The sequence below is a fragment of the Helianthus annuus genome, chromosome 4 (assembly GCF_002127325.2).
Source record: "Helianthus annuus cultivar XRQ/B chromosome 4, HanXRQr2.0-SUNRISE, whole genome shotgun sequence".
NCBI lineage: Eukaryota > Viridiplantae > Streptophyta > Magnoliopsida > Asterales > Asteraceae > Helianthus > Helianthus annuus.
In genome coordinates, this window is record NC_035436.2 from 170,969,906 (window position 1) to 170,991,044 (window position 21,139).

At 34.8% G+C, this 21,139-nt stretch overlaps 1 protein-coding gene and 1 non-coding gene across 3 annotated transcripts; both read right to left on the reverse strand.

Moving 5' to 3' along the window:
- Positions 1-15,357: 15,357 nt before the first annotated feature.
- On the reverse strand, positions 15,358-17,748 carry LOC110899448 (chaperone protein DnaJ). 2 transcript variants are annotated; one of them, XM_022146340.2, is made up of 5 exons: positions 17,592-17,748; positions 17,445-17,537; positions 17,348-17,378; positions 15,781-15,912; positions 15,358-15,676 (listed from the first exon to the last, which is right to left on the reverse strand). In XM_022146340.2, the coding sequence occupies exons 1-5, from the start codon at positions 17,655-17,657 to the stop codon at positions 15,579-15,581; spliced, it is 420 nt and encodes a 139-aa protein (XP_022002032.1). In that variant the 5' UTR covers positions 17,658-17,748; the 3' UTR covers positions 15,358-15,578. The 2 variants fall into 2 exon arrangements, with proteins under 2 accessions (XP_022002032.1, XP_022002033.1); XM_022146341.2 differs by having other exon boundaries at positions 15,762-15,912.
- A 2,791-nt stretch (positions 17,749-20,539) lies between these two features.
- TRNAF-GAA lies at positions 20,540-20,612 on the reverse strand. The gene has a single exon. It is a non-coding gene; the product is annotated as a tRNA-Phe (tRNA).
- Positions 20,613-21,139: the final 527 nt, after the last annotated feature.

Genomic DNA, 21,139 nt, shown 5'->3' on the forward strand with positions numbered 1-21,139 from the left:
AAATTCTAAAAAAATCCAAAAAATCCGTTTCGGCGTGAACCATTTCGAACCCGAACCGTTTCGAGCTGAACCGTTTCGACGCGAACCGTTTCGACCCGTACCGTTTCGACCCGAACCGTTTCGAGCTGAACCGTTTCGACGCGAAACGTTTCGACCCGTACCGTTTCGAGCTGAACCGTTTCGACGCGAACTATTTCGAGCGGAACCATTTTGAGCCGAACCGTTTCGAGCCGAACCGTTTCTAGCTGATCCGTTTCGAACCGAACCATTTCGAGCTGAACCATTTCGAGCGAAACCGTTTCGACGCGAACCGTTTCGACCCGTACCGTTTCGACCCGAACCGTTTCGAGCTGAATCGTTTCGACGCGAACCGTGCCTCGAAACGGTACGGGTCGAAAAGGTTCAGCTCGAAATGGTACGGGTCGAAACGGTTCAGCTCGAAACGGTTCGGGTCGAAACGGTTCAGCTCGAAACGGTTCGGTTCGAAACGGTACGGGTCGAAACGGTTCGCGTCGAAACGGTTCAGCTCGAAACGGTTCGGCTCGAAACGGTTCCGCTCGAAACGGTTCAGCTCGAAACGGTTCAGCTCGAAACGGTTCGGCTCGAAACGTTTCAGCTAGAAACGGTTCGGTTCGAAACGGTTCAGCTAGAAACGGTTCGCTAGAAACGGTTCGGCTCGAAACGATTCAGCTCGAAACGGTTCGGCTCGAAACGGTTCGCGTCGAAACGGTTCGGCTCGAAACGGTACGGGTCGAAACGGTTCGCGTCGAAACGGTTCAGCTCGAAACGGTTCGGGTCGAAACGGTACGGGTCGAAACGGCTCAGCTCGAAACGGTTCGGGTCGAAACGGTACGGGTCGAAACGGTTCAGCTCGAAACGGTTCGGGTTCGAAACGGTTCACGCCGAAACGGATTTTTTGTATTTTTTTAGAATTTTTTAGAATTTTTATTATTTTTTAGATTTTTTTTGGAATTTTTTTGATTTTTTGGAATTTTTTTGATTTTTTGGAATTGGATCAAAATGGCAATTGAAAACATTTAAAATGAAAATCCCGAAAATACCCCTGGTTAAAGTTGGAGTTTTTGGATGGTGTTAGTGTATGTGATCAAAATGGCAACAAAAGGGAAAAGTCAGGGACCCTGAGGCAAAAAAAAAACTATTTGGACTAAAATGACAAATTTGGACAAAACTCAGGGACTAAAATGGCAATTTACTCCTAGATTTATGACCGAGATGATAGGGGTGGCAAAAGTGGTGTGTTAGACATGTTTGGGTCATGGGTTAGGATAAGTATATGATTTAGGATAAATTTGGGTTAGGATGGTTTTATTAAGAAAAAAAGGTTAGGATGTGTGCGGGTTAAGATAAGTTTATTAAGAAAAAGGTTAGGATAAGTTTGTGTCAATATTGGTTTCGATCATGATAAGCCAAAAATAAAAAAATATACAATAAAAACAAAAAAGTTATTAAAAAATTAAAAAACAATTTACAAATAAAAAAAAGTTTAAAAATAAAGAAATTAAAAATATAAAAAATAAACCTTAAAAAAATTTAAAATATAGATATCATTTATTTTTATCCTTATCTTTATCTTTTTTTTGAAAGGCAATGCAAACTTTATTTCGCAGCCAAGATCCATAGCAAGAAGCTAACGATCCGATTACGCAACAAAAGAAAAGACAAAACAAAACTAAACTAACGTGGCCTGTCCTATTACATTTTAATATTGAAAATTCGCCATTCGCTCCAAGAAATCTCTTTGAATTTCGACCGGTTCACAACGCAGTCATATGCCAGCTCTTTTATGTCTTCAACTGCCTTATATTCATTCAGGTGCCCACCTTCGAATCTTTTTTTATTCCTTATTTTCCAAATGCTCCACAGTGCTAACACAATCACATCATGAATAATTCTCTTCCTGCTTAACGACGTCTCCATTCCATCTACGCTTAACAACAATTCTTCGATAGACGCGTATGATTGAACTGGTGGAATTTTCATCCAGTAGAGAAGCTGCTGCCAAATTACAGCAACACACCTGCAGTTCAGCAGAGTATGATCTGCAGATTCGACAACATGGTTGCAGAACGTGCAATTCCTTATCTTTATCTAATATTAATAAATAACTTTAATTTTGCAATTTAGACACTTTGTTTTTTTACTTTTAACCCAAAGTTTTTCATCTTTTGCAATTTAATCACAACTCTTTTTTATTTTCGATTTTGGTCCACCATACTTATCATCTTTCCCAAGTTTTTCGTTTCGTTCTAAATTTTGTGAGTTAATGCGCCGCAACGTGCGTGTGAGGTTCAACATTTTTTTCGTATATTTTTCCGGTTTGACTGGCCCATCGCAACACGTCTATTTTTCTCCGTTTAACAAGTTCGGCCAATGCGGTGGTCCTGGATTGACTTAGTTATTTTTTTCTATGTTTTATGTTTCGGTTTAATTTCTCTACAACGAGCGTTCGTGATTCAAAGATTTTACATCTTTTTTTCGCTCAGCATTATTTTTTTCGTTTTTATTTAATTTGTTTTTACGAGCTTTTCCGGTGTTGGTGGTCGCTAACAGTGGTATAGCATTGGTACTACTTGACACAATTTTACAACAACCACTGCAACGCAGGTGCTTAATACTAGTACTCTAACGGTCTGTTTGGTACGACGTAATGGAATGGACGAGGGAATGGAATGTAAGAGGTAATGGAATGAACGAGGTAATGGAATGTATCATTACCATTCCATGTCTTGTTTGGTTACCATGTGAGAATGAAATGAATCATTACTTTGTGTTGTTTGGTGGAAAGAATAGACGGAGGAATAAAATTGGTGATGAGTGACGGCAGTCGGTGGTGGTGGTGGATGGTGATAGGTGGCGTTCGGAGCGGTGGTCGGAGGAGGTGGTGGCAACGGCGGTGGGGTGGTGGTTGGGGCGGAGGTAGGTGATGGCGACGACAATGGTGGTGGGTGACGTCGACGGTGGTGGTCGGTGGTGGAGGTGGGTGGCGGGTGACGGCGGAGGTAGGGGTGGGTGGCGGTTGTGGCGAGGGGTGGTGGCGGGTGACAACGGGGGCGGAGGTATCGACGGTGGGAGACAACAAGGGCAGCGGTGGGTGGTGGCGGTGGTGGTGACGGCTGGGGTGGTGGTGGTGGTGGCGAAAGTGGGTGACGGTGGCGGTGGGTGGCAGCGACAATAGTCACAAAGACGGTTGTGTCGGTAGTGGTGTCGCCCGTGGTTGGCGGTGGAGGTGGTGTCGTGTGACGGCGGAGGTGAATGACGGTGGTGGGTTATTAAAAATGATAATAATAACAATAATGGTAAAAATTAATAATAATAATAATAATAATAATAATAATAATAATAATATATTTGTTCCATTCCTTAAGGAATGGAAAAAAAACACCATATCACAAAGGAATGAAAATTGTTATATTTGAAAGGTTTACATTCCTTGTGGAATGCCCCATTCCATTACCACATGATAACCAAACATGTTTTTTTTATTCCATCGGAATGATCCATTCCATTCCGCCTTCTATTCATTCATACCAAACGCTACCTAATATATTAAATATTTTAATACTAGTACTCTAATCTATACATATAATAAAGTAAACCAATTTGAAACACATGGCAATCATTGAGACTATCTAAAATTCTATTTTCCCGCCTAAAATATAATCCCTTTAGTTTTATAGTTAATCCTAAATTTAAAAAAATATATATAACAATAATAATAATCCTGAAATCTAATCTCCCTATATTTATCAGTTTAATATTTTTATTATTATTTATCTATAAAAGCAAATCAAAGATATGATTAAAGATTAAGTTGTAACTTAATTGATTTATATATTATCGAAGTTGTTACGTATTGTTTAAGAACACCAATTGGTGAGAATGATATAAACAAATAATAACGTAAAACAAATTAAAAGATTTTGAACTTTACTTAATTTTCCAATCTAAATTATAATAAAAGACTTCAAATAATGCTACATGTCATTTCATCCTACAACCTCATAAATTTTATTTATATTTCTAACTATATAATAAAAGAAACCATTTTGCGGACACTTGTCATCATATTAGACCATGTTTTGTAGATAAGTATTATTTTAGTTTAATCTTTTCTAATTAATTATAGATAATTCTCCTACTAAATATTATTTAGTTTAATTTTTTATGGATAATTATTATTTAGTTTAATCTCCTTCTCATTTATAATATTATTTATTTAACTAATAAAGTAAATTACAATTTTGGCCCCTGTAGTTATAGCACTTTTACTCTTTTAGCCCAAAAAGAATTTTTAACATCTGAGCCTCCAACGACTTTTTTTCTAATCTTTTTGGCCCCTAACGTCTTTTTTCTAACCCTTTTAGCCCCTAACATTTAATGGATGAGGTTAGTGTTAGGGGCTAAAAGGGTTAGAAAAAAAGACGTTGGGGGCTCAGATGTTAAGAAATTACGGATAAAGTTCCACAAATTATCTTATTATTTATTTATATTAATTAGTAGGTTAGAAATTATATCTTAATAATTAAAACAAATATCGAACATTTTCATAACTAGGGTGGAGGGAACAATTTTCTTCTTTATATTAATTACTAGATTAGAAATTATATCTTAATAATTGAAACAAATATCGAGTATTTTCATAACGAGGGGGGAGGGAACGATTTTCTTGCTTAACAAATAATTTATTTATTTAATATATTTAAAATACAAGAAGAATAATACATTTATCATACTAATAAATTTATCAAAAAACAACCATCTTTTTAAGATGCAACTCAAGTCTATATGTTTAAATTTTAAAGTTATATAACTTAATAATTACCGATAATTTATACTTATCTAATTAATTTAAATATTATTTTGTAGCTATAAGTTTATCTAATTGGCTAATTGCTATATGCCTAATCTAAACATTTCAACAATATTTTTAGAACTAATAAATTAAGACCACTGTTATTTAAATAAAACTTGGGTTCATGTCGTGAGAAAGTCGATGATACAGTTTGTCTTCTAATCGATTGTTCAAATGTTTTTATATTTATAAACTTGACAAACATCACAAGTTTTGATCATACATAAAACATCACAAGTGTCTTAAAATATCGTTTTATAATTGTTAAATCTTAGTTATTAACTATTTGATATTTTATTTTCTCAACCCGTGTAATACACGGGGTTATAACCTAGTATATTAAATATTTGAACTTGTGATACCGAACTTATATCAATATGTATTTTTAATTCTAGAATCAATTTGAAATCTGAATTCTATTTCTCACCCATTGTTTGGTTACTGAAATTTCAATAACTCCACTTAACCTTATTCGATTAAGAAATTCTATATTCATTTCAAGTACCAAATGGTACAAATATCGATTCCTCGTCACAATCAATTGCGAAAATTGAGATTTTCAATCGGGTGTCGCAAACGTATATACCAAAAAATTTCTTATAAATCGGGGATCGAAAACGTTATACACAAAAACTTCTATACGAAAACTACATATTCTCCACTACTAAACGAAAAGTTTGGAGAGTCGGCCGCCACCTCCCGTCCCCACTATGTTGCTCCCCTGGTCACAATCACAAAATTATACCATCATAGCCATACTGCTACCCCTTACCCACCCACCCAGAGTTTCCACCAACACCATCTTTGTTGCCGCCATCACCACCATAGCTATGTCAATGTCACCACCCACCGCAGGCCCAACATCGCCACTACCCCATCATCATCATTAATAATAAGATATAAATAATAAAATAATATTAATTTTTATTTTATCAGATAGACAAAATTACTTTACGAGCAAAAAATAAAATCGTATAAAAAGTTTCACATACCTATTATATTTGACATGACTTTAATTTTTTTTGACATAAACTATATATATATATATATATATATATATATATATAGAGAGAGAGAGAGAGAGAGAGAGGGGCTAATGCTAGACAAAAAACCCTAAAAATTTTAAGAAACTCTGGAAACTCAAAGCTCCCGACTTTTTTTTTTTTTTTGAAAAAAATAACACATGTAATATACATGTTTTTAAGAGTTTTGGGCCAAAAAAAACAAAAAAGCGCCGAGTACTTTTTTTTAAAAAAAAATAAACAAGTTCCAGCAACTTCGGTGACTAACATGTGTTAGACAAAAATGCTGAAAGTTGCTGAAATTTGTTTTTTTTAAAAAAAACCTTCAGCGCTTTTTTGATTTTTTTGGCCCAAAAAATCTTAAAAACATGTATATTACATGTGTTATTTTTTTCAAAAAAAAAAAAAAGTCGGGAAGCTTTGAGTTTCCCGGGTTTCTTAAATTTTTAGGGTTTTCTATATAGCCCAACCCTATATATATATATATATAGGGGATGGATCATGAGAAAACTAGTTTAAATGAGAAAACCAAAAAACTAACTAAAAAAACCTAAAAAAAACCTTAAAAAATACCAAATTTTTTTTTTACAATTTTTTAATAAAAAATCGCTACTTTATATGTATGGAAAAAAAATTTCAAAAAAAAAAAAAAAAAAAAAAAATTTTGTTGTACTGCACATGTGCATTAATACGGAAAGCCTAAACCACTTAACCCACCCCCACCGACACCCCCCAAAAACCTAAACCCCCCCACCCCCCCCCCCCCCAAAACCTAAATTCACCCTCCCACCAAAAGCCTAACCCCCCCCCCCCCACCCCCAACCCCCAAAAACCTAAACCCCCCCACCCCCCAAAAACCTAAAACTAAACCCTAAACATGAACCCGAAAAAAACCTAAACCCCCCACCCCCCCCCCCCCAAAAAAAAAAAACCTAAACCCCCCTCCCCCACCCCCCAAAAACCTAAACCCCCCCCCACCCCCAAAAACCTAAAACTAAACCCTAAACATAAACCCGAAAAAAACCTAAACCCCCCACCCCCCCCCCCCCAAAAAAAAAAAAACCTAAACCCCCCTCCCCCCACACCCAAAAACCTAATCCTAATCCTAAACCTCCAAAAAAACTAACCCTAAAAGCTAAACTAGACTCAAAAAGCTAATTTTAAGCATGTAATGCAATTGTAGTACATGTTACATTGCACATGTGCACTACTATAATAATAGTGTAGAAAACAAGACGACACCATAAATCTTTTTTTATGTCATAAAAAATATGCTCGAATATACTTGAATGAAAGATAAGAAAATTTGTGATCTTATGGTGCCATTTTTGTTTTAAAATGATAACGTATGGAGAAATGGGAAATGTTTGAAAAGTTATATATTTTTTGTTCCAATTTTACCCCTCCTTCATTAAAAGTCCCCCCTTCTTCATTAAAAGTCCCCCTCCCCCTCCTTTTTAGTGGATTTTAGTTAGTTTTCTAGTTTTCTCATTTATATCTAGTTTTCTCATGATCCTCTCCCTATATATATATATATATATATATATAACTATGATTTTATAGATGTGAGGGACTCAAATACGAGAGGGGTGAAAAGGTTCTAAGAGTATTAAAATAGAATCAAATAGAAGTTTATTTTTTCTACTAACGATAAAAAGTAATAGGATTATGACATGTGATAAAATTTAAAAATAAATGGGAAGGGTATTTTAGTCAAATTTATCTAATATTCTATCTTCTTCTCTCTGTAACTTCAAAACCCACCATTTTTAAAACCTACCATCTTCAACCATTTCTTCATTTTCTATCTCAATAATCACTACATTATAGTATGATTTTCGTACCACTCAATGATTCATACACTCAATCAACGTGTTCTTCAATTTTTTTTGAATAAACCCAGTTTAATTTCATACATCTCATTTTTTCCCGTGACTTTGAAGCGAATCACTCGATTCGTATTCGATCGCTGATAAGTGTTTCGAGCATTCAAATTTCGTCAATCGTTGAAGAAATCGGAAGAAATCAGCTTCGATCTATGTAAGAAAATTTTGAATTGCATTTTTACGATCTGGGTTTTTGAATTGAGTCAGTGTGTTTTACAAAGGAATGAAAAAATAGTTGTTTTTGTATTTTCAGTCCGTTGCGTTTTAGATATAACACATTTTATTGTGTTTTTAGCCCATTGCGTTTTAGGTAAAACACATTTTATGTGTTTTTAGTCCATTGCGTTTTAGTAAAAAACACTTTCTTTTATGTTTTTGTCTATTGCGTTTTAGGAAAACACATTTTTATGTGTTTTTTGGTTTAATGCGTTTTAGAAAAACACATTTTGAAGTGTTTTTAGTCCATTGCGTTTTAGGTAAAACACATTTTTATGTGTTTTTAATCCATTGCGTTTTAGAAAAAAAAAAAACACTTTTTTTGTGTTTTTTGTCTATTGCGTTTTAGGAAAAACACATTTTTTTTGTGTTTTTTGGTCCATTGCGTTTTAGAAAAACACATTTTAAGTGTTTTTAGTCCATTGCATTTTAGGTAAAACACATTTTTATGTATTTTTAGTCTATTGCGTTTTAGAAAGAACACTTTCTTTTGTGTTTTTATGCCATTGCGTTTTAGAAAAAATACATTTCTTTGTGTTTTCTGGCCATTGCGTTTTAGAAATACGACAATTCTTTCTTTTTTTAAGTTATTGCGTTTTAGAAAAAAAGATATTTTTTTGTGTTTTTAGTCCATTTCGTTTTACAAAAAAGACATTTCTTTGTGTTTTTCAGCCATTGAGTTTTAGAAAATAACACATTTCTTTTGTGTTTTTTGTCCATTGCATTTTACGCAGCTGGGTTTTCAAAAAAAATTCGAAAATATAACAATATTATACTCGTTTTAAAGATAAAAGAACGCTCGTTTTTTTGGTGCAATTTTTATAAAAAAATAAATAATGTCGTATGCAAGAGTTATTAACGTTTAAAAAATGAGAGGGAATTGGAGGAGAGAGAAAATATTGACTTGGATTGACTAAAATGCCGCTAGACAAACCCACACATCTCTTTTTTTTTCTTTAATTTCACTCATTTAATCTTAGTTCTTGATTAATAAATAGATGGTCAAGATTATTTTCTAGTCTTTCTATCCAAATAAACTTCCTAAGAGCATCCACAATAAGAACCATTAAAAACACCTAAAAACATGTACAGTCAGCTGACACATCAGAAAAACACTCACCCTTCAAAAATATCAAAAACCCACCTAATAAGAAAACACAAAAACATCCAAAAATATTACCACATCATCTCTACATTTTACATTATAATATATATATATATATATATATATAGAGAGAGAGAGAGAGAGAGTTTTGTTTTCCTTTGGCCCCTCCCACTGACAAGTGCTTCATTTTTTCTTGTATGTGGAGAAGAACGAAGTGTAAAAATGGATGGAAAAAACAAACCCCACAATAATAAAAATGGAAAAAAATGCCACATCATCTTGTAAAAACATGTAAATATGGGCTATTGGTGATGGTCATGCTGAACTTAAAATAATTGTAAAGTTGATATGGAATGAGTGAAGAAATAGATTACAAATAAAAGTTTGGTTGAACAACCAACGTTTTGTTGCCTAGTAAAGGTCATTATAATAGGGAGTCCCACATGAAGAGATAGAATTCCAAATGAAGTTACAAACTCGTTTAGTTTCCAATAAAGTTACAATTAAAAACTTGTATCTGCAGATTAAATACAAGATTGGACTTATATATAAAGTCCCGACAAAGCATATATGTTAAAAGATTTAATATTGATATAAATTTTTTAACTATCTATACAAATATACAATGCCAGTTTTAGTTTCTTATAATGTGGTAATAAATGTTGGATTTAGATTTGCTTGATTAGGGGATGTAATGTATCGAATCGGACCTGATACTCAAAATTCGTTTCGAATTGAATTTGAATTTGGTTTTTCAATATTCGAATTCGGTATTCAAATTTTGAATCGATATGAATTTATGTTTTTCTTTTCAAATTCAAATTATGCATTTTATTTAATTTTTTATTTTATATACAGTGCAAAGATTAAATACAAATGAGTCTTAACATACTAAATATGAGAAGTGAAGGGATATTTTTTTATTTCTTTTTTCCATCTACTTAAATTTCATGTATAGTTGTAAGATATTTAGTTGCAAAATGAAAAACACAAAAAATAAAAAAATCATGTATTTACTCTAGTAGAGTAATTATTTATAATTACTTTACTAGCGTAAATACACAAAAATAGTTTGAGGGACTAAAATACGTGCTTGACAAAATGGAAAAAGTTTCAAAAAAAAAAAAAATCTTTTCCTCACTTCTCACGTTTAGTATTATTAGCCAATTATACAATAGGGTGGAGATACAATAGGAAGTTTATTTGGCTAGGAAGGATAGGAAGTGATCTTGACCATCCATTAAGTTAATCAAGGGCTAAGATTAAATCAGGGAAATTGAAAGGAAGAAAAGAGGCGCGTGAGTTTGTTCAAGGGCATTCTAGTCAATCCAAGCCAATAGTTTCTCTCTCCTCCAATTCCCCCACCCATTTTTTAAACGTTAATAATTCTTTCATACGACATTATTTTTTATAAAAATTGCATAAAAAAAACGAGCGTTTTTTATCTTTAAAACGAGTATACTATTGCTATATTTAAAAAAAAATTAAACCCAGTTGCGTAAAACGCAATAGAAAAACCACGTAAAACGCAATGAAAAAAAAAACCTAAAAATGACATTTTTCTAAAACGCAATGCACCAAAAACACAAAGAAATGACTTATTTGTAAAACGCAATGGCCAGAAAACACATAGAAATGTCTTATTTGTAAAACGCAATGGCCAGAAAACACATAAAAAAAGTGTTTTACCTAAAACGCAATGCACCAAAAACACAAAAAAATGACTTATCTGTAAAGCGCAATGGCCAGAATACACTTAAAATGTCTGTTTTCTAAAACGCAATGGACTGAAAACACATAAAAAAGTGTTTTACCTAAAACGCAATGCACAAAAAACACAAAGAAATGTCTTATATGTAAAACGCAATGGCCAGAAAACACTTAAAAATGACTCATTCTAAAACGCAATGGACTGAAAACACCTAAAAAATGTGTTTTACCTAAAACGCAATGACTAAAAACACTTAAAAATGTGTTTTTTTTTTTTCTAAAACGCAATAGCCAGAAACCACATAAAACTCTCTTATTTCTAAAACGCAATGGACACATAAAACTGTCTGTCACTGTGAACTGTCTGAATTGTCTATGAATTACTGTCTTCGAAATGAGCCAATTTCTGGAAAATTAATTTTTCTGATGCGTTTTTAGTACAGCAATTTAATCGAAAAAACTTTTTTCCGAGCTGCCCCAGCCAGGGGCTCTGCCCCTTGGACCCCGCCAGGGGCTGCCGCCCCCGGGACCCCGCTACCGGGGGCTGCCGCCCCCGGACCCCCGCAAAGATCGTAAAACGCAATGACTAAATCAAAAACCCAGATCATGAAAATGAAATTAAAGAATTTCTTACATGGATTGAAGCCGATTTCTTCATCAATTGACGAATTTTGAATGATAGAAACACTTATCAACGCTCGAATCGAACGAATCGAGTGATTATCTCCAAAATCACCGGAAAAAACAAGATTTTTTTATGAAATTAAACTGGGTTTTCTTCAAAAAAAAGCTGAAGAACACGTTGATCGGGTTCTGAATCATTGATTGGTGATGAAAATCGCACTATAATGTAGTGATTATTGAGATAGAAAGTGAAGAAATAGTTGAAGATGGTGGGTTTTGAAAATGGTGGGTTTTTGAATTTACTGGGTTTTGAAAAAGGAAGAAGAAGGAGTTGGATTGACTAAAATACCCTTTCTCTTTATTTTAAAATTTGCCACAAGTCATAATCCTATGGCTTCCTATCCTTCCTAGCGAAAATTAACTTCCTATTTGATCTTTTCCCTTATACAATAACCTTACTCTTAAATATATATACACACACGTCATGTGCTTGACAAAATGGAAAAAAAAAAAAATCTTTTCCTTACTTCTCACGTTTAGTATTATTAACCAATTATACAATAACCTTACTCTTAAATATATATACACACACGTCATATATCTTAAATACAAAGCTAACCAAAATACAAAACAACCCCTAGAATTTCCAACTTGACATAAAATAACAAAACAGTGTTAAAGTTTAGAACTTTACAAAAACAACCCTTAAACTTTCAAAATAGACATTTACACCTCGTTCACTTTCTAAAAACATTATAAAATGTCATTTTCATTGTAACATCCCATGTTTTACCATTTTTATTAAACTAATAAACGTATTATTCGTATTTTTATGAAATGAGACGACTAACGGAACGAGGTGTGAGAGACTCCTGTTTAATGGCTCGACGGGAATGAGTGTTATAGTTTTAAGTTAAATTCCGAGATTTAGGCGCGAGATGTATCTGCAGGGGACCAATTATCATTATTTAAAGATATTTTTAATAACTTTGAGAACAAGTTACCCTTATGTGATAGTGTAGGGACTTGTAGTGTAAATATGAGTAATTAAAACAATTTAAAAGATCGGCAAGGAATGAAGAAAAGAATATTTGTGATTGCTTATTTAACTCCCAAAGTGCTTATTGATTTATGACTTTTTCAAAATGAGTTTTTAAAAAAAGTGTTTGGATTAGCTTATGTGATGGGAATACTAAAATGACAAAAATGACGGGGTAAGTTTTCATGTTGGGTTACTATTTTAAAGGGTGGGGGTAGATTGGTAACCTGACCCAACGAGGAGGATTACATGCGGCGAAGTGAGACAAACTATGGTCACATCTTAATGATTTGACCTAGTTATGTGTTAGGCTCTCACCTTATGTGTTTTATGTGTTCAAGTTAGATGAACTAGTGGAGATGTTGTGTAATCATGGTATAATGTTTAATTAGTGTAGTTGTGATTCGTACTAAGGAGTCCCTTGTACGATCGGTGCAAATTCATGTTTTGACGTAGTTTTTTCGGAAATGAGTAGGTTCAAATATAATGCTTTTTGATGCTTATATGTACGTTTTTTGTTGGTGTATGTTTTAACAATATAATGTATGTGTCGGTATAAATTCATGTTTCGACATATTTTTTTTTCATAAACGAGTCTGATCAAATATAATACATTTTCATGCTTATTTTTGTGTATGTTTCGGGTGGTTTAAGTACTCAAATTTGTGCATTCCCGCGTTACATGTATACTGCAACAACTTTTCTATTGATCAACCAAACATTTCAACCTAAAACATGTTGGACCGAAAAAAAGTTTTAAGTCCATTTGTAATAGGTATAAATAAAACATGATACAACTTCGGTGAAGTAGTTTAATATGTGTATGGTCTAATCGTAAGTAAATATGGGTAGCCTACACATGTATTATCACTACATTTATCAATCAAAATACAATAACCATCAATATATCTGTATCAATGTCCAACTTTCTTTCACCTATTTTGAATTTGTTTTGCATGTTCCTACATTACCTTTTTGTGTTCTTGTGTAGAATACTAGAATATAGTTAAAATCATAATTTAGATGTTGCATATACTAGTACTGTTTAATTGAATCGTGGATCGTAACTCGCTAAGAGTCGGCTTGAAAAAACTTGAGTATATACATCTCGAACCAAATTTGCAAGGAGTTAGATCGCTAGTTGGCTAGGCTGAGTACTGCAACTGAATTCCAAAGAGATTATGGATATCATTTGGATAATAATGGTGTTGAAAATCCAATCAGTACTTCAGTAGGATCTAAATGTCTATTCTGGACTTGTTAAGAATTTTTACAAAGGGTGTTGATATTGGTACACATTCTCACTCGATCTCTCCTATATACATGTGTATATATAGAGAGATATAGAGAGGGAAATGGTGTACGAATAAGACTTTGGGGTGCACCAATAAGTTAATAAAAAAAAAGTGGTGTGACTTTCTGACACGACACAAACCTAAAATGAAATTCGCAAGTTTGGGTTGTCTAAACTGGTTTGCGTCAGTTTCGGGTTAACCTGTTAAACCCATTTTTTTATTGTTTATGTTTTTTTAAATGTGTCTTATACAATAACTTATACTATTTGGGTATATTTATGCCAAAATTTAAATTTTAAAAATAAGTGGCAAAGTTTAAAACATAATTATTTCAAAAACATATAAATTAGAGTAAATTACAAAAATCGTCCTTTATGTTGACACTAGATTGCAAAGTGTGTCATTTGTCTTCAAAAAGTAAAGAAAAAAACATATTCGATGTTTGCAAACCCTTGCACATTATGTCCTTTAGCCCTAACTCAGTTAGTTTTCATGGTTAAATCTGACCTAGTGGACCCTACATGAGGGTGTTTTGGTCATTTTACCCTAAACATTTTTGAGACACTGTATGAAGATGAACTAAGTGTCAAACAAGACAAACGCAGTGCATCACAATTTGTGGAACGTCGTTTCAGGCTTCTGGATCTAGATGAACGCCGTTTCAGGCTTCTAGATTTGGATCTGGATAAAAGCCGTTTCAGGCTTCTAGATTTGGATTTGGATGAACGGCGTTTCAAGACAAACTCTATGAAGATGAACGTGGTTTCAGGCTTCTGGATCTGGATTTGTGAAACGAACGACGACAGCGGTAAAGGCTTTTAGGGTTTCGACGACGACAAAGGATCTATGGCGATGCTGATGTGATGGCGGTGGTGGTGTGATGGCGGAGGAACTATAGGCGGTGGTGTTATGGCAGTGGTGTCCAGAGAGAGAGAGTTAGAGGGAAGGAGAGTGAGTTTTGAGGGAGGGGGGGGGGGAATGGGTTTTTAATTATTTGTTTAAGTGTTTAGAGTAAAATGACCAAAATACCCTTATGCGGGGTCCACTTGGTCGGATTTAACCATAAAAACTAACTGAGTTAGGACTAAAGAACATAACGTGCAAGGGTTTGCAAACATCGAGTACGTTTTTTTGTACTTTTTGAAGACAAAGAACACACTTTGCAATATAGTGTTAACATAAAGGACGTTTTCTATAATTTACTCTATACATTATATCTAAATTTAGAACTTTTAGGTATTAATATGTAGAAGAAACATTAAACACATCTTTTTAATGTTAGAGAAAGTGTCCGTGTCAACCCACGTATACACGTGTGGTTACAAGTTCATGTGCGTGACACGATTTTCGGGTTCTAGTTCCCGCCAACCCATAAACACAACCCGTTTAGCAGCACTAAAAAATATATTCTCAGTGCGCCTATGGCTGTGAGAGCGCTAAATGACTCAACTTCATGTTCACTACCAATCAGTGTCCCAATTTATGAAACCCCTTCTCTCTACAAGTGAAGGCAAAAACCGCCTGTATTGGTTTGTCAAAAGAAAGCTCAAGCGACCTGCTTCAATGGTGAAAATATGGAGGTATCAATAAAAAGAAGACCCAATCTGGAAAGGGGTAGTAACCTGTTGCATCTGCCCCTTTTTAATGGTGATATATAACCAACCGCTCTTTGTTATTACAACACGTGACCTCAAGCAAATGGTCATGTTAATTCCTTATTATATACACACTTCAAGACCAATAAAGATATAAATGTATCTAGCTAGCTTTGTCATTCACAAAGAACAAAACAACAAGATGAATGCGACTCACATGACGACTGCCCGACTCTTTCCGCAAATGTTTGTAACCTCAAGGAAGAAAAGGGTTATGTGATGGGTATGCCTCTTTCTGCCTTCGGTAAGCCCTGCAAAATTATATCATTATATATCTTTGCTTCCAGCAATTCTAGTATTTGAATAAACATTAGCACGGATAATAATTTTTTTCACCTAGTGGCACTGGACCCACCGAGTGCAACCGTTCCTACAACAATCAAGAGGAATGGGATCTGAATCAATGCTTTGTTTTTACTTCCTCCTTGACTCCTTGGGACTCCGGTTCTCACCACCCTTGAATATGTTCCTCTTGTTGAATATGTGCCTGTTTTCACGTATAATCATTATCTAAAAGACTCAAAACAACTTATTTCTCCCTACACATTAATAATCAATTTTGATTGTAAAATCAACAGATAAGCATATGCAACTTTCTTCTTTGTCGAAACATGAACACAGCAAGCAAATATGATGTTTAAAAGCAATCACAAACATACTCTTAGCGGCTAATAATTTTATTGTTCCTAATTACTTAACACAAGACTATACTTACAGATCAATACAGCAAGTGATTGATGTGAATTTCTACTATTCTAGGGTTTATCTTATTAGCCGAACACAAACAGAAGAAGCAAATAAGATGTTTAAAATAACAAAAGCAACAGTAAAGTACACAGATGGTCCTTGTGGTTTACCAAAATTTTGGATTTAGTCACTAGCTTTCCAAAAGTACAAAGATGGTCCCTGTGGTTTGCAGTTTGTAACGCATTTAGTACCCAACTTTTTTTCCAAAAGTACATGGATGGTCCCTGTGGTTTACACTTTGTGACCATAGTTGTCAATAGCGGCTATAGCGACCACTATAGCGCGCTATGTAGCGAAGCGACCAAGTGTCGCTACTTGGGTCATAGTGACCAATAGCGTGAATAGCGACAATTTTTTTTTTTTGATGTAAATAGCAATTAGATATAGCTATAAAGTAGCTGGATTTATAGGTTTTTGTTAAATATACATGTAAAATAACATATATACAAGGGTATTTTGATGTAATATACATATAAAAAGTTTCAATTTTTTTTCTAGCGTATCGCTAGACGCTATTTATAAAATAGCGGTCGCTATTCGCTACGTAGCATATAGGTCCCTTGTCACTATTCGCTATTAACAACTATGTTTGTGACACACTTAGTCCCTAAATTGGACATGCTAAAATTTTTAGATTTGTTGGCTGGGGATTAAATGCGTTACAAACTGCAAACCATATGGACCATCCATGTACTTTTGGAAAGCTATGGACCAAATCCAAAATTTTGGCAAACCACTGTGTACTTTACTCTAAAAGGCAATCTGTGTTCGTTTCACATTATGAAATGAAATCCGGATGGAAATGGAATGTAGATTTTGTTTCTTATGTTATTCGTTTCAACAAAAGAAGGAATTGAAATTGAACAATAACATAAGGAACGAAATCTACACTCCAATTCCATCCAGATTCCATTTCATGTTGTGAAACAAACACATCTAAATTCCAAATCAAATTTCAATTCCTATGCAAATTCCAATTCCATTACATTCCACGCTAACTAAATGTCTATAAATGTTATTGTTCCTGATTGCTTGATGTTTGCTTTTGACTAGAATTGCAGATCAACATATAAAAATGACTCATGTAAATTTTCTAATTTCTAGGGTTTATATATAAGATTCAGTCCAGATGTTATTCAACAGTAAACGCTCGAGAGATTAAATAATCAACTTACCGGACTGTAAACATGAGTAAGCTTCAGAAATCTGCCAAAAATGATATAATATTATTGAGTGAAATGAAGAATTGAGAATAGTAAAACGATGATCTACCAGTTTGAAATTGGATTCGGCGAGAGATTTTTGAGAATTGGGGAAACGATCTGGATGAGTTTCCCATGCCTTTTTCTTGTAAGCAGCTTTGACCTGAAGATGAAAAGTGAGTTGGGAAATTGGGAGTTAGTGTGTATAAATTTGTACCTGTGACGATGAAGGGGAGGAATTGGGAGGAAACCCTAGCAATTCTCTGGCTTCATCGCCAAGCATCTTCGCCTTCTGCCGTTGTTTCTAGCGACTGACTCGTGTCATCATAACAACCAAATTTCCAAACATAACGTGTATTGAGAGGGTGTTTGGGTTCCTCATTTTGAGGGTAAACGAGGGTAAAAGGACTTTTGAAGGACAAAAGTAAAGTGTTTGGCTTTTCTTCTTCTTATTATGTGAGAGGGATTTGCTAAAAGTCAAGAATTCTTGACTTATTTTAGTCAAAAGGACTTTTCAAAAGTTGAAAATAAGCTAAGTCAAACATGCCCTGATTAAACACTTTTAATTTTGTCTGTGCGGGTATTATAGGGGCACCGGTTGTAAATCTTATCTTCTACTCGGCTTATTACCCGTCAGGTATCAGGCATATCAGCAGGTATCAAGTATACCCGTTAGAACTTTCATGTATATATATTTTTTACTTTTCTTTATAATTTTATGTATTAAAAGTTCTATATAATGAATTAAATCGTGATAAATAATCTACACATTTATTTTTACATTTATTATAATATTTCTTAAAAAAAAATAATTTTGTATTTCATAGCATATAAGTATAAATAATGCCATTTAAATATATATTACAAGAGAAAAGTTTATTTTTCAAATAATAAAGTTAGTATAATGAAATATTACTAAACAATATATAAAGAAAAATACTTAAAAGTTTTGAGGTATATATTTCGGATAAACGAGTATATAGTTTTGGGTAATCTGGTTGTGAGCGCGTTGTAGGACCGTTTAAGACTTCGAAACGATTGCGAACTGATACGTGTGACGTGTGGGATCCGTACACGTACGTGGACCGAACACAAGGACCGTAATATAATCGTGATTCTATAGAAAGATGTAACAAATACAATCACGTGAATCACCTTTTGCACTTTCTCTCTCTAGGATCCAAGCTCTCCAAGTTGTAGGAGTTGCAAAAGTTCTAAACTAAAGTCTTATACCTCCTATTTATAGGCAAGGCTTCTAAGCTGAGTTCAAGGAAATTACAATTATGCCACCTTGTTTTTTCTCCTATATTTTACTATAAAATCTTGTTTTCTTCAATTTCTGCTACGAACTGGATTGACGGAGGCGATAGACATATCTGCACTCACAGACTTCCCCTTGGATATTCCCGCAGTCAATCTCGTAGCGTCTTGTCTTTCTCTCTCTCTCTCTCTCTGAGTCTTCTTAAAGCTTTATCATCTTCAGCAATCACAAACTCCCTCTTTCTCGAACAGACTCCCTGTGGATCTGTCTTCGGCTTCAGTTGCTCCCCCTTTTGGTAGACTCTTTCTTCAGGCTCCCCCTTTCGTCAAGCTTCCGTGCTTTTGGAATCAACACCTGGCTTTCCGGATACAAGCTCCCCCTTGCGTCGAGCTCGTCTTCAGACTCCCCCTTAGACTCGGCTATCGGGATCGTAATCTGGTATAACATTTGCAATTTTGTCATTTTAGTCCAAATCTCAAACTTTTTGCAATTTTCCATGCAATTAATCTGATATGACTTATTTACCCTTAATGATAAAAAAATGAGTAAACTGCCATTTTGGTCCATGTGGTTTGGGCACTTTTGCCATTTTAGTCCAAATTTCAAACTTTTTACATCTGGGTCTCTGTGGTTTGTATTTTGTTGCCATTTTAGTCCAAAACTCAAAATATCTCATTTTTGACTGTTTTAAGGTCCCTTTTTTGTCTTTATCTGCAGGGGTAGTTTGGTCCATTTAGTTTTCATTAAATCAATTCCTTTTATTAAAAAAACCCCAAATATACACCCCTCTCTACCTTTCTCTCTCGTTCCTGCTATACACCACCACCACCACCAGACCACTTCCACCACCAAACCAATTCTTTAACTCTCTCTACAAACTCTCTCTCATATATACAGATCCACCGCCGAAAACCCACCAATGAAAAACCCTCAAATCCACCACCGTAACCACCCAAAATCCCCAAATATTCACTAGAAACTTCATAAAACACCCAAAATCCCCAAATACTCACATTTTCATTTACCAGAAGTGGATGAACCCTAGCTTTCTTGTGGTTGCTAAATCTATTGCCGGAAGTGGATGAACCGTTGTTGGAGTTGTCGAGATTGATCACCGGAGTGCTTGAATGATGTAGAGAGATGGGGGCGGTGGTGGTAGATGGGGGCGGTGCCATCGAGCTCATCATCTGCAGGTCGCCGGCTCCACCGAGGGGAGGGAGAGCAGTGAGAGAGAGGCCGAGGGGAGGGAGAGCAGTGACTAGAATAACAAGGATCGGAGGAGGGGGGCTGTCGTGGGTGTTTGTTGTCGGGTTTACGGCCGGAACCGGCTGTTTCCTGTGACCAATGAAGAGAGGGAAGAGCAGAGGGTTGTGTGTGGTGGTTCGTCGGAGGTGTGGCGCCGGAGATCCTCGACGGCGAGTCTGGTCGCCGGATCTGAATCTGAGAGAGAACATGGTCTTTGTGTGCTGCTGGACTTGAGAAATGTGTGTTAGGGTTTTTCTATCTAGTGACATTAAATAGAAAAAAGATTTAAAAAATGACCAAAATGCCCATGCACTAAAGGATAAAATGATCAGTTTTCAACAGTCAAAATAGAGGGTTTTTGGATTTTGGACTAAAATGACAACAAAATGCAAACCACAGAGACTCAGATGTAAAAAGTTTGAGATTTAAACTAAAATGGTAAAAGTGTTAAAACTACAGGGACCAAAATGGCAGTTTACTCTAAAAAAAACAAAATAAAAATTGATTAGGTCAAACTGTATTTAGATTATTTTATTTCATACTTGTGTGAGGGGGTCTGTTTTCGGAGGTATGGGCCGGTCCAATACCAAAAGATCGAAATAAACGTTAAAGCAAATTTGTACTTGGCTACTGGCCTATAAGAAATGTAAGAATAAAAATGCGGTGAGCGTGGATCGAACACGCGACCTTCAGATCTTCAGTCTGACGCTCTCCCAACTGAGCTATCCCCGCAGTTATTACAAATGCTTCTACAAAACTTTAATGATCCTTTCTGTTTCAGCTAAACATAAACCTTTATTAGCTGCAAGCTAGCTACAATGAATGAATGAAGAGGAAGCAAAACCAACAAAAAACCAAAACCAACGGACACTAAAGTTTCATCTTAAATTAGTATCAAAATCTAGTTCCATAAGCTGGGAAACAAATCTTAATATGCGGAATGGTACTAGCCAATATAACTAGATCCACTTGCGGAATGGTACTAGCCAATATAACTAGATCCATTTGAGGAATGGTACTAGATCCGTTTTGCAAATGGTATCTAGTAAATTGGATGACAAATATATTACTATTTGTAATCATTAATTTGGTGCACAAAATTTGTCATAGACAAATGTTATGTAGACCATGTGCTAGTAAATGGAAACATGTATAGTTTCTATGAATGACAAAAAATGACAACGATATCATGTAAGATTCTTGTAAATTGAATTCAACTTGTAAATTAGATTCATTCTTTGATTGTAATTTTGTCGTGG

Bases quoted from the DNA above. Each gene is read 5' to 3' on its own strand.
- LOC110899448 (XM_022146340.2), bottom strand. From the start codon at position 17,657: ATGCTTGGCGATGAAGCCAGAGAATTGCTAGGGTTTCCTCCCAATTCC. The intron at 17,538-17,591 runs GTACAAATTTAT...TTTCATCTTCAG, and splicing joins CCTCCCCTTCATCGTCACAG to GTCAAAGCTGCTTACAAGAA. The intron at 17,379-17,444 runs GTAGATCATCGT...CATTTTTGGCAG, and splicing joins CCGAATCCAATTTCAAACTG to ATTTCTGAAGCTTACTCATG.